This window comes from Calliphora vicina, chromosome 5, assembly GCF_958450345.1.
Source record: "Calliphora vicina chromosome 5, idCalVici1.1, whole genome shotgun sequence".
Lineage (NCBI taxonomy): Eukaryota > Metazoa > Arthropoda > Insecta > Diptera > Calliphoridae > Calliphora > Calliphora vicina.
The window spans coordinates 35,910,046-35,923,703 of record NC_088784.1 but is presented as its reverse complement, the minus strand read 5'-3'; the positions used below and the strand labels follow the sequence as shown (position 1 = coordinate 35,923,703).

Below are 13,658 nucleotides of genomic sequence, written 5' to 3'. Positions count from 1 at the left end.
GCTGGAGTGAAAATTGGTCCTCCAGGTTACGCCAAATTTAAACCTTAATACATTAAAATCGTTTAATAAATAAAGTCAATTGGCTGGATATTAAACACACCTTTCTATAAAAATCCGATTTTTAGCCGGTTTGTCAATGTAAGAATTGATGTATAAATTATTTTTTAATATTAAAACAAAAAATAGAATTTGAAATCAAAAGAAATGGTATATATTAATATTGTTACGAAATTGCACTATCAAATTGAATTTAAAGTCTGCAACTACTGCTTGCAACATTCATCATGTTTATAAACATTTCCATAAGTAGAAACATCTTGTATCAACAATGTTGATAACACAAAGTAATTAACATTGTTTGTAAGTATGACAACATTGACTGTTTAAGTTGGTAACATTATAGCTCCTAAAAGCTCTAGGAGATCATTGTGGAAATATAACTTTCTATTTTTGTCCGTTAGAAAATTCATGAAACTATTAGAACATGATAATGTGTAAATAGTAACAGCGAGTTGCAGAGCAGTCAGTATGTCGTGAGCGCTGTTATATTTAACATTAACTGTATTACCAGAGTATTATAAAGTGTGTGTATTTAAAGAGAGTGACTATTTTAATTGTTGTTTTAACCACCGTTTTTAAAAGGTAAGCATATACAAATATAAATCTTATTTTATTAAAAAATCCATGGAAAATTAATTGTAACGAATAAAAATTCTTAACCTTTGATTTTGATATTTGAAGCGCTTGGGAACGTTTAGTTCCGTTTTATGAAATTAAACAGAACACATGAATATTTAATAATGACTTAGAAAATCAGAGCATTCATTTATAAATTCATACGAGTTTCCAGTTACTAGGCTTCACAATAAACTGACAGTTTTCATACAAAAATTAGTTTAACAGAAGTTTAACTTTAATTTCATATTTAATCAGACATCATGATTTTATTTGAAATTGCGGAATTGCAAACAAAAATATCGTTCCTTGATTGCAGAGAGTCGCCCGTAGTTGGGCTCTTATTACGATGTGTACCTTTTTCATAAAATGCACCGTATTACCTTTCATGATTTACTGTATTATCAACAACAAATGTTTTTTTTGTTAACTTGCCACTCAAAAAGTACTAAAATTCTAAACAGCTGACATTTGTTTACTTCTAAAATTAGCAAAAACAAATTTTTGGCGAAAACTGTTTATTCAATTATAGCTGCGTTTTAGCTGAGTTTGCGAAATCTGGAAATATATAGAAATATTTAAATTACATATATAAAATGGCAATTTTGCAAAAAATTTCCAACATACGCAGTAGAATTCTTCAAAATATTGCAACAAATGGACAAAAGTTGCCGGCAACTGCGGATTTATCAAGAAAATCATTGTGGGGTTATGTGGCCATTGCATTCAACCGTGTGGACACAGATCGACAGCTGAAAGTTGGTCCAGATCGCCTATGTGCAGAGTGGGTCATAAAAAATGGTGGTGCTATAAGCACCGTGGACTCTCCTGGTCGTCGGCTGCACAACTACAATACACTGCCACCCGAAAATAATCATTTCAAAATAAAGGTTATTGATGCTAGCAACTCGTCCATAATGAAAATTGGTTTGGACCATTTTAAGGGTTGCAATTCGATTGATACCGTCATATTGCATAAGTGTAAACATTTAGAATCGGATGGTTTACAAGGCCTGGTGCATCTTAAGAAAACTTTAAAAGATTTACAGATATCTGCTTGTGATAATATCAGCGATGAGGGTCTCATGGTTATTGGAGAACTGTCAAATTTGGAATTGCTAAAGTTATTCGAAATGCGTTATGTAAAGGATTTGGCAAAGGTCGGAGAAAATTTGAAGGCAAAGCTACCAAATTGTCATATGGAGATAAAATAAGATTATCCATTGAGTATGGGTAAAAATATGTATGTTATGCGTTGTGAATCATCATTAATTTATTTATATGTATAAACTTTTATCCTATTTTTGAGGGTATGTCAAGAAAAAAACGAAATACGATACAATAAAACCGAAAAATAATGCTTACTAATTTTTATTCTCATAGTAGACAATTTATAAATAAGGTAAAGGTCAGCGGTGGAAAATTAAAATGGAATTTGGCCTAGTCTGTTCTCTAACTCTAAATTCATAACAATGTAATAAAGTTAAAAAAATGAAGTAAATTGCAGTTTCCCTGGAAAGATCTGTGGCATATAAAAATTATAGCACAAATTATATTCCTAAAAGTCAGGAAAACACAACTTCATTTCCATTAAAAAATACTGAGAGATTTTAACACTTAGATGGAAAGAACCTCATTCTGGAAAGAAAACATTTTAAATATAAAAATGTAATTCATCTCGAAAAGAAATTCGTTTGGAATTACATAATAATCCCCCTGGAGTGAAATGTCCTCGCTAAAACAAACATGGGGTCAGGAAAACACAACTTCATTTTCATTAAAAAGTACTGAGAGATTTTAACACTTAGATGGAAAGAACCTCATTCTGGAAAGAAAACATTTCAATGATAAATTAAAAGTAGCCAGAACCATGGGGAACTTTATGTAATTCCTTTCCAAAAGAAATTCGTTCGAATTTGTACGCTTTATAAATTGCATTTCGAAAGTGTTTCGTTTCGAATCGAATTACATAACCCCCTGGAGTGAAATGTCCTCGCTAAAACAAACCTGATCATAACACGATAAGTTGGTTAAACGTAGCGCCCAAAATCAGAAGAGGGTGGTATAATCAACGTGCTTCGGATGCTTAAATAGCTTTAGCTGAACATAGAACCAAAGATCTATACAGTATCGCCAAAAAGCTTATTGGCTGTTTTAATTTTCCCAAACTACTCTGTAAAATAAGTTTTTAAACATATTAAAGTAAAATTGCTATACTTAAATTATATTTGGTGTCAATTGAATTAGCTTAAACAAAGAAATACGCGCAAAATATAATAAATACTTAAATTCTAAAAATTGAGATAAAAATTGACATTAATTTCACTAAGAAGATGCCAAAATGTAGGGGCGTATATCCTCAACATCAAGAAGATTTTGGGGATCCACATTTTCTTCACACATCGGGCACTCATTAAGCTCAGACAAAATACTGTTATAATCGAAATAAAAAAATACAAATTATTTTCAAATAAACTTAAGAATTTACCCAAAAACCTACTTTTCCATTTCTGCCCTAAAACAGGGAAAATCACACGAAGGACAAGAAGTCATATGTTGTTTGATTATATGCTGGCCGGTGGCAATGCATATGGGTAGGGTTGTCTTACAACTATAACAAGTAACCTCCATATTGGGCAGATTTGTATCACAAATAGGACATTCCATGGTCTCATCATCGATTTCATCACGGAAGTTTTTAATACCTTTGGGAGCCTTGCGCACAATCGATTCAATCTTTTTCGAGTAACGGGCATCAAGACTATTGCGATACTCGGGACGCATTAACATGGAGGCATACATAAAGGCTGATTTTTTTAAACCTGAACGATGGCATTCGATAACGGTGGAGGTTAATATGGGAACGATATCTACATGATTAAACAAAAAAAAAACAAATTAAAACAAAAATTGTCTTACGATCAGGCTGTAAACTTACGCAATGGAAATTGTGATATATTGGCGGCAACTTGCACCAGTAGCTTAGCAGCCATCAAATGATTACCCAGCTTTACATGTATCCTCACCAGTGTATAACGATGTAATAATATCAAATTATGTCTCATTTCGGCGGTTACCGACAGATTGTTACGCCTTAGTTCTTGGTACATGGAATATAATAAATCTCTGGCGGCTTTATAGTTTCCAGACAATTGTTCCTGATTGGCTATGATAACGGCCGTCTTGGCTGCATCTTTATAGTGCCTACGAGCCATATACAGCCTAAATAAATAGCGCGGATCTTTGGGAGAACCATCCACTTCGCCCAATAAAAACTCTATTAACTGTGTAGCCAATTGCTCATTATTCGAAGTGGCCACACAGTCAATGGCCATGGACAAGGCCTGAGATTCTTCATTACTAAAGGCGGAAGCCTTTAACAGAAATCTTAATGCCTTTGTAAATTCGCGGGCCAAAAAATAATACTTTCCCGCTAGCAGCGTATACTTTTCACCTTCAAAATACTGAGCCAATGCCAAATAATCACTAGATTTAGCATTTTCATAACGCTCCAACAGCTCACCATGTCTCTTGAGTTTATTGTGACGCTGGGCCAGCGAGAAAGCCTCTTCCACACAGCCACACAAGACCAAAAATTGTAAAGCCTGTTCTATATCACCGATTTTCTGATAAAACTTGGCCAACAGTTTGGCACTTTCCATGGAACGTGATTCTAAGACAATTTCTGATGCCGCATGAGGATCAGACAAATGATCGAGATAAATCCGCACACAGGCATCCAAATCGCCAGCTATGCGATAACTATTTATAGCCTCTTCAAATTGACCATCCGATTCTTTGGCTTTTGCATATAAAGCATGTAATTTGGTAGATTTTACATTTGGTAAAATTTGATTGGCCTTATTCCACATTTTCAACGAAATGTAATGAGAACAAGCCTCATCGTAAAATTCCCCGCGTTCATAGAGACCAGCCGCCTCAGTTATGTGACCCACAGTGGCTAAAAGTTCAGCACAATCATACAGCAACTGTTTGTCATTCAGTTCCACGGCATATTGAATCTTTAATGAAAATGTTAAATTAAGATTTTAACTATTTATGGTGGCTGAATAAAACTCACTCCTCTTCTAAAATCTCCAGCTCGTATGGATGTCCTGGCAATGCCCATTTTACACAGACGCACATGCTCTTCATACTCCGGTGAGCTATTAACTAATTGCTGTATTTCGGTATTATCTATCAAATCTTCTTTATAGCCTTTTTCGTAGTGATATAAGGCATCTGCGTAATTGCCACTAAAAGAAAAATAAATCAATTGTGAGACAGAATTCAAGCGCATCATTCAAAACTTACTTAAATTCCAGCTGTTGAGCATATTCACGTGCTATAAATGGCACTTCATTGGGTTCGTATTTATGAGCCAACAACAAAGCCTGTTCCCATTGCAATAGATCGCGGCATATATCCAGGGCATCTTTGGTATAGGAGCCTTTTAAGAAAAATTCTTTGGCTTCTTCGTATTTCTGCAGCAAGAGACAACAAAAACCACTTATTAAATAGACATCCTCTAAGTAGCGTATATCTTCCAACACATTGACCATGGCAACATCACCTATTTTGCGAAAAGCTCTTAAAGCTAAAATGAGAACAAGTAAGAATGATTCAACAAAATGTTCCAACTAGAATTACCTATTGTGGGTTCCAGATCCGCCAAAGCCTGTTCGGCAAATTCCAGCCAAGATCCTTTCAAATTGATTCTTTCGCATATCTTAAAAGCCTCTGAGTATTTCCGTAAGTTCAGAAAGTTCTTAAGATTACCATTTTGACTAGTGCCGGGCAACACCAAATGGGTGGCCAAAGACTGTGTAGCATATTGGCCACCATCAATGTGTAAAACCATTTCACCTTCGCATAACATTACAGGTATTTGGGATGCATTTAATTTTGTTTCGCCCGCCTTTAAAGTGTGTCTGCCATAAACTGAGTAGCGCACAAACACATGAGTATAAACCAATTTGCCATCGTAACTGATAAAATGATTGGGCTGGGCCAAATCCCACAAACAAACCAAACAGTTCTTGGGAAAATCTGCAATTAGAATAGCTTCCTCCAAAGCGGGCAAGAAAACATAACCCTGGCCATGATCATCTATGAATATTAATTTTGTGCCCTCGTTGTCGGTGAACATTTTTGTCAGACCCATATTATGGCGATACATTGTGCAGATCTCCCATTTCTCCAGCGAGAAATACACCAAATGACCAATCTATACATAAAAATACAAATAAAAATATACATTTTGTGTAGGTTTAAACAAATTCTTACATCTGTGGCAAATATTAGATATTCCTGCGTCAGTCCAAAGCATGTTATAACAGCATCATTTAATGTTGGAACTGCATTGGGAAACATTTGCATTAATTTGTCTTTTACGTTGGGATTGTCCGTTACAATCGCTTGCAACATTAATTGTGGTGGGCATAATACGGCACAATAATCCGCATTTAGTTTAATGTCTTCTACGGTTTGTGAAAAATCTCTTTCGCTCAATGGTTCGGGTTGATCTCCTAAACTTTTACCCAAATCATAAAACCACACATGACGGTCGACACAAGATGCCAGATGATATGGACCAATTGCAAGAACATTTGGTTCGGTTTCCAGAGTTTGACGATAGGGCAGTGGTTTAGACTAAAATAGAGAAATTGATAAGAACAGTCCTCGACTATGAACAATAGAAATACTGTCTTCGGAAACGAGAATTTTTCTATAGAAAAACTGTCATTGAAATGGACAATTTTTCTATAGAAAAACTGTCATTGAAATGGACAATTTTTCTATAGAAAAACTGTCATTGAAATGGAAAATTTTTCTATAGAAAAACTGTCATTTTTCTATAGAAAAACTGTCATTGAAATGGACAATCTTTCTATAGAAAAACTGTCATTGAAATGGACAATTTTTCTATAGAAAAACTGTCATTGAAATGGACAATTTTTCTATAGAAAAACTGTCATTGAAATGGACAATTTTTCTATAGAAAAACTGTCATGGAAATGGACAATTTTTCTATAGAAAAACTGTCATTGAAATGGACAATTTACTATAGAAAAACTGTCATTGAAATGGACAATTTTTCTATAGAAAAACTGTCATTGAAATGGACAATTTTTCTATAGAAAAACTGTCATTGAAATGGACAATTTTTCTATAGAAAAACTGTCATTGAAATGGACAATTTTTCTATAGGAAAACTGTCATTTAAATGGACAATTTTTCTATAGAAAAACTGTCATTCAAATGGACAATTTTTCTATAGAAAATGTCATTGAAATGGACAATTTTTCTATAGAAAAACTGTCATTCAAATGGACAATTTTTCTATAGAAAAACTGTCATTCAAATGGACAATTTTTCTATAGAAAAACTGTCATTCAAATGGACAATTTTTCTATAGAAAAACTGTCATTCAAATGGACAATTTTTCTATAGAAAAACTGTCATTCAAATGGACAATTTTTCTATAGAAAAACTGTCATTCAAATGGACAATTTTTCTATAGAAAAACTGTCATTCAAATGGACAATTTTTCTATAGAAAAACTGTCATTCAAATGGACAATTTTTCTATAGAAAAACTGTCATTCAAATGGACAATTTTTCTATAGAAAAACTGTCATTCAAATGGACAATTTTTCTATAGAAAAACTGTCATTCAAATGGACAATTTTTCTATAGAAAAACTGTCATTCAAATGGACAATTTTTCTATAGAAAAACTGTCATTCAAATGGACAATTTTTCTATAGAAAAACTGTCATTCAAATGGACAATTTTTCTATAGAAAAACTGTCATTCAAATGGACAATTTTTCTATAGAAAAACTGTCATTCAAATGGACAATTTTTCTATAGAAAAACTGTCATTCAAATGGACAATTTTTCTATAGAAAAACTGTCATTCAAATGGACAATTTTTCTATAGAAAAACTGTCATTGAAATGGACAATTTTTCTATAGAAAAACTGTCATTGAAATGGACAATTTTTCTATAGAAAAACTGTCATTGAAATGGACAATTTTTCTATAGAAAAACTGTCATTCAAATGGACAATTTTTTATAGAAAAACTGTCATTGAAATGGACAATTTTTCTATAAAAAAATTTTTCTATAGAAAAACTGATGAAAGTTTTTCTATTGAAAAATTGTCCTTTTCAATGACATATAGAAAAACTGTCATTGAAAAGGACAAGAAAAACTGTAATTTTTCTATAGAAAAAATGTCTTTGAAAAGGACGATTTTTGTAAAGAAAAACTGTATTTTAAAAGGACAATGTATGTATAGATATAGAAAATGTTTCTACAGAAAGCCTCTTTTGAAGCAATCAATGAATCTCTGCTCTAAATGGTAATGAGAACTTGACAAACCTTATCGGGTGAATAAACATAAATCGAAACTTCCGCTAAACTGCTTAAAATAGCAATTCTAGGTGCCGATACTGCATACAGGCTAGGCAGCTTAGTAACATAAATGAATACTGAGCCAGTCATAGTGGTAACCGACATTAATTGGCCATCGGCAGACCAATCAATCATTTGTACTCCCGAATGATCGGGTACGTTAATAATTTTTTCCGTCTCATGTAAATTTGTAATAGAATGAATTTTAATGCTGAAAAAAATAATAAGTAAGTTTTAAGAGTTAAAAAGATAGATAGTCACTCCAACTTACTTGTCATCACCACAAGAGGCCACAATTTCCAAAGATGGACAATAAGCCAGACCTGTAAGCAACTCTTTGTGATTTTTCACTTGCCATAATTCTTGGCCAATATCTTTGGGATGTGTAGAGATGGCCACGACATGACCATTGGAGAAACCCAACAGTATATAGCCATCACCAAACCATTTGTGTTGCAGCAGCGAGCCATAACGACTTTGAAAACCCAATTCTGTGGGCGTATCCGGTTCCGGTAAATAATATAAATACAAGGTACGTTTGCCTATAATCATGCTAATGGCGTTGTCGCCATTTATTCGATCCTCATTGGCCATCTCAGCAAAATACATGTCACTGGGTACATCTCTTAGCTGTACAACTCTCATGGAATCACCCTCTTCATTGCTCAGCGAAAATGTTTTGTCATCCGAGCCCAGAGCTAAAAGGTTTTGTGCTGACCAGGCTCCACAATTAATGCGCTTGGAATGTTTACCCAATACAGGAATTCTTTTGTTTGATTTATGATTATAAATGGCCAAATTACCTCTGGCAGTGCCAACAGCCATGATTTGTTCCTGTTTCGACCATATAATACAAGACAAGGGGTCTCTTAAACCAGATTCTACGGAATGTTTCTGTTGAGTTGTGGCATTCCATAGTGTTATGACCGGAGAAGAGGCAGTAATTATGCCCAAAATTTCGCCTTCATTGTCCCAGGCAAAACCAGAGCACAAACTAAAAATAAGAAATTAATTATTCATTACGGAAAAATAATTTCTACAATTTTAATTAACTTACCCTGGCAGCATTATTCGCTCCAACATTTGTCCCTGTCTATTGAAAACCGCTACCGTACCATCAGATCCTGTTGTGGCCAATAGAGCTCCTTGCGAGCCCTTTTGCCATATAAAATACACATCTCCGGGTCCATGAGGTTCTTCGTATTTGTACAGCACTTTCTCGAAAGACATTCTTCGAGCCTTTTATGCGTTACACTATATTTTCTTTGTTGTGTCTTTTCTTCTTAATTCTACGATTTCCTATTGCACTAAATTGCCCATATACAAAATACACTTTCATCCATACAAGTTTTTATGCGTAGATCTTCTTCATTGCTGTTGGTTGGAAAATATTTAAGAAAATGCTTCATAATAAATTCCAAGAGGAAAAAATCTATAATTGTTTTTTTGCGGTGTTTTGTTTTGTTTGCGTTTCCATAACAACAGCTGGCTACAGCGTTGCCATTTTGCTCTAAATTGTTGAACTGGCATCACTGTTATATTTCCTGAAGGGTTGTACTTAAGAGCAGTTAAAATTAGTACTAAATTTATTTTATGGCCGTTGCTACACTGTCAACGGTAGTTGTGAAGATTTTTTTAAAAAAAATCGAATTTTCTGTTTTTTAAATTATGAATAAATTACCACGAAGAGGATTTGTAGACAAAAAAAGCAGCAGTGCGTTACCGACTACCATCAAAAAAGATGGCGGGTATATTTATTTTCTCATTCCGTTTGTAACACATTTAAATATTTGACGCAGACCCACATTCGTATATTTTGAGTCCTCATTAGATTCTTAGACGATGGGGTCCAAACTAAAGGATCTAGCTGGCTGGAATATTCCACAAATATTGCACAAATTTGTTCTAGGTACTCGAAAATCGGGCAACATTTGTTCCTAGTCCCCATAAAAGTTCCCTTCAGAATGTGACTTGATCATTAATAATTGTCTTGTAATAATCGTGATGAAATTTGACATAAACATGTTTTACATGAACATAAATCTTTCTACCAGCTTTTATATGGATCGGCCCAAAATATGAATCTGTTCTAGAAAAGTTCAAGAAATATCTAAGGCTAACAACGAGAAACTTCTTGCTAAAGTTCAAGAAACTTCTGGAACAAACAACTGCTATAAAAATAATACGGTTTATTTAAAGGAAATAAAACACCGATTTTAAAAGGTAAAAGCAGCTACCTTGGCACTCGTATCTACATATCTTCCATCACTTTTAAATATTGATGGAAATGTTCCCCTTGTTCTTTCAGAAACTTGTCTAAATGACTAAATTGTAATTTTCAGCCTTCTGAAATTTTTCACAACGGTAGCAAAAGATTTCCAAGTCGTGGCTTCTAAATCATTCATTGAATGTATGAAATCGTTGTCTTTCATTAAAAGTCTTAGTTGTGGGCCATCAAAAATAACAGCTTTTAGTTCTTCTGTACTCAAACCTGGAAACTTTCTTCAAAGAAAGGCAAATCATGGACCGTTTTATCAAATGCCTTCACGTAGTGCTTCATAAGTCCCAATTTGATGAGTAATGGAGGCAAAACGATATTTTCTACACTTTTTGACTGTGTATTCAACACAAATGTAACAAAACACATTTCGGTTATTGCGACATCTTTTTCAATTTATTTATAGAAATTAATGCCGAAAAGTAGTATCTTAGAGATAGCAAAAGCAGTAACAAAAAGAAAAATCCAAATCTGCATAAAGAGGGAAAAGTGGTTACAGATTTGGATTAAACGTATAATCCTTTAAATAGCCAGCCTATTCCCCTGATAACTCTTCAAGAGCTCTACTAGTTAAGCTAGAATGTATTAAATGACATTTCACTACAGACCCCTCTGTGACGTGTGCTCTTATCAACTATGTGGCTTTCCAGATCGCGATGATCTCTGCCTGGAATACGCTGCTCTAGTCAGTGAGTCTATATGACCGTTTAATATCATGATTGAGTGTCCATCTTGGATCCATCAGTGAAAACTGCACCCCTTCGAACAGTATCCTAGTGTGACATGTGAGATCTACCGAGGTCTCAAATAGCCTAAGTAAGTTACTTGCATCCACAAGCTAAACATAGTTCTCAATGGGTAGTATATTTATGATTATATCCAAGGTCTTCAGTGGGGTGCAGCCAATGATACCTGTTTCACCTAGACATACACACCTTTGAGCTTTGTTTAGTATAATCCTATAAATACGCTTCCTCATTGGCTCCCACCATACTGTAGTAATAAAAGACCTAAGAACCGATATATAGATACAACCTCCTGATAATTTATTTTCCATCGTAATTTGCTATCAAGGAAGTTCTCTAAATACTTGGCTCCTCCGGATAAAATCAGCTCAACGACGTCTAATTTCAGCAAATTGAAACTCTCCACCCTGTATTTCCTGATAAAGAGCACCAATTCTGACTTCGAACCAACCCGTTAGTTTTTGCCTAGGACGAGAAATCACCAAGCGCATTCTGGTGATTCTGATTAATGAAAAATCAGAATCAACACGACGTCCACATAGACGAGTATCTTCCTACCTATATACTCAAAGATTTTGAGAATAGAGTTTACCGCCAGTAACCACAAAAGAGGAGACTGAACTCAACCTTGCGGTGTGCCTCTGGCAACTCGTCTTTTGATCTTATCGCCCCTAGGGCTGAGTTGATAATTAAAGACTCCTTCTATATCTAAAAACTAAGCTATTCCCTATGCTTAAAACTGTGCTCTATACAACCCACCACCTCATGAGACTCACTCTCAACCAACTTACCCTTAAGATAGGCATGCTGAGCGTTGCTAATGAGGTGAGTATCTATATTGCTTCTTAGATGTACATCTATCAGTCGTTCTAGTGTCTTTAAGAGTAAATACGATAGGCTAATAGGTCTAAAATCCTTTGATTTCGAGTGGCTGGCCTTACCTCCATCCACCACCTATGCAGATATCTCCTACTGATACTCTTAAAGATATTCGCGAAACTGTAAGATGGATTCATTCTAAAGATCAATAAAAAATAAAATTCACATTCGTTTATTTTAATTAAATTTTGTTTATTTATTAACAAAAAAATATACATAAATATTACTAAATTAAGCGATAATAATGAAGATGCAAAGAAGAAAATATTTTGACTTATAATATGACTTTTTTCTGGGGGGAGAAAAAGAAAGATTTTTAAAAATAAATGTTAAAATGATAGGGAAGCAAAAGAAAATGATAATTGCACAATAATTAAATTAAATAATAACAACTAAATACGTAATTAATAACTTAATAACAAATTACTTAAGATTAGAATGAACAATATAAACAATTCATTATTATTCTTTAATTTTAAAAAATTATCACATAATTAATATAATTAAACCTGATGTGTGTAAGTAGATTAAAATTAATATTTTATGAAAAAAATAAGGTTTGAACTATTTAATCAATTCTTTTGTTTGTTCGTTCGATACAAGCAAGGAAAGTCTTGTGTCAGATGCGATGTTTTCAGCGCTCCGTCATCAGGGGGGATCTCAGCGGTAGCCCATTAAATATTTGGGCAAATAAGCAATAGAAGATAGTAAACTGTAGCTAAAGGTTTTAATGAAAATTCAAGAAAGAAAATAATATAAAATGAAAAATGTGGTGTTTGTATTCTTGAAAATAGGCAAACATTGTTGAATTTGCATAAATTTATTTACATTTAATTGACAGAATTATAAGCCATAACCATGTTTTTTATATATTTACATAAGATATATAATTAATTTTGATAATTAGCCATGAGAAATAATAACATCCGGCACCTGCCATTCTGTTGAGGTTTCGATTCCTTTGTGTTCCTCCGCCACCGTGTGCTCATTAGTGTTGTACAGATTGTTGTCATATATATCAAGTGCAATTAGCCCACTGTTAAGTTAGCAGGAAGATTTGTTAATTGTACAAAAATTATAATAAACCATTACCAAATATAATTTATCTGCTTAAAATCGAATTATTTAATTAGGAATGAAAATGCGTGTGCAACAAAAATAAAAGAAAATTGATTTTGAAAATGTTTTTTTAAAACTAAACAATATTGCGTGCTATACTCAAGGTGTTGCCAACCCTACAATGAAAATATTTAAAAGTTTATTTTGTTTTTTTAGATTTTTTTCTTTTCTAATATTAAATGACTTAAACCTAGATTAGTAAGCAGTGATTAATGTTTTTGAACTTAAAATTATTATACACCATACATATATATAAAACCAAACAGCCAATTAAAATTGTTTTTATCCTCTTAAAATTATAAAACATCACAAACAATTACAATTTATTATGTAAATAGTACGTACGAATTGGTAAGACCACGATAGAACCATGATTTCCACGATTTGCCGGATACATCGTCCACTTTGGCCTCCAGTGCCGAGCAGAAGTGGCGACGATCGTGTGAACGTCCACTCTTGGCATCGCACAATATACGCTTTCGACATTCTGAATCACAGGTGGGCCTTACCGGAGAGTTTTTCCAATAATTTCTGGAATTAA

The 13,658-nt window shown here is 33.7% G+C and overlaps 3 protein-coding genes across 5 annotated transcripts in view; 1 reads left to right on the top strand and 2 right to left on the bottom strand.

Moving 5' to 3' along the window:
* Nucleotides 1-1,212: 1,212 nt before the first annotated feature.
* LOC135960851 (ATP synthase subunit s, mitochondrial) lies at nucleotides 1,213-2,043 on the top strand. The gene has a single exon (XM_065512250.1). The coding sequence runs from the start codon at nucleotides 1,272-1,274 to the stop codon at nucleotides 1,887-1,889; it is 618 nt and encodes a 205-aa protein (XP_065368322.1). The 5' UTR covers nucleotides 1,213-1,271; the 3' UTR covers nucleotides 1,890-2,043.
* An 829-nt stretch (nucleotides 2,044-2,872) lies between these two features.
* On the bottom strand, nucleotides 2,873-9,555 carry Oseg6 (intraflagellar transport protein Oseg6). Its single transcript, XM_065511698.1, has 10 exons — nucleotides 9,153-9,555; nucleotides 8,367-9,089; nucleotides 8,063-8,306; nucleotides 5,962-6,327; nucleotides 5,326-5,902; nucleotides 4,990-5,272; nucleotides 4,757-4,931; nucleotides 3,614-4,697; nucleotides 3,176-3,545; nucleotides 2,873-3,106 (listed from the first exon to the last, which is right to left on the bottom strand). The coding sequence occupies exons 1-10, from the start codon at nucleotides 9,323-9,325 to the stop codon at nucleotides 3,001-3,003; spliced, it is 4,101 nt and encodes a 1,366-aa protein (XP_065367770.1). The 5' UTR covers nucleotides 9,326-9,555; the 3' UTR covers nucleotides 2,873-3,000.
* Nucleotides 9,556-12,547: 2,992 nt separating this feature from the next.
* LOC135959565 (sphingomyelin phosphodiesterase) overlaps nucleotides 12,548-13,658 on the bottom strand; it is a 71,745-nt gene continuing 70,634 nt past the window's right edge. The window contains exons 7-8 of one of the 3 annotated variants that reach the window (XM_065510504.1): nucleotides 13,463-13,648; nucleotides 12,548-12,716 (exon numbers count right to left, since the gene is read on the bottom strand). In XM_065510504.1, coding sequence (XP_065366576.1) covers nucleotides 12,659-12,716; nucleotides 13,463-13,648 — 244 coding nt within the window. In that variant the 3' untranslated portion in view covers nucleotides 12,548-12,658. Of the gene's footprint in view, nucleotides 12,717-12,773; nucleotides 13,035-13,069; nucleotides 13,234-13,462; nucleotides 13,649-13,658 lie in introns of those variants that run through there. The other 2 variants (XM_065510503.1, XM_065510505.1) reach the window with 2 other exon arrangements.

What these genes read in the sequence shown, in the direction of transcription:
- Oseg6 (XM_065511698.1), bottom strand. Translation starts at nt 9,325, where the DNA reads ATGTCTTTCGAGAAAGTGCTGTACAAATACGAAGAACCTCATGGACCC. An exon ending in ATGTTTATTCACCCGATAAG is followed by an intron (nt 6,328 to 8,062) that starts GTTTGTCAAGTT and finishes TCTCTATTTTAG; the next exon opens with TCTAAACCACTGCCCTATCG. An exon ending in CTGGAGATTTTAGAAGAGGA is followed by an intron (nt 4,698 to 4,756) that starts GTGAGTTTTATT and finishes TTTTCATTAAAG; the next exon opens with ATTCAATATGCCGTGGAACT.
- LOC135960851 (XM_065512250.1), top strand. Translation starts at nt 1,272, where the DNA reads ATGGCAATTTTGCAAAAAATTTCCAACATACGCAGTAGAATTCTTCAA.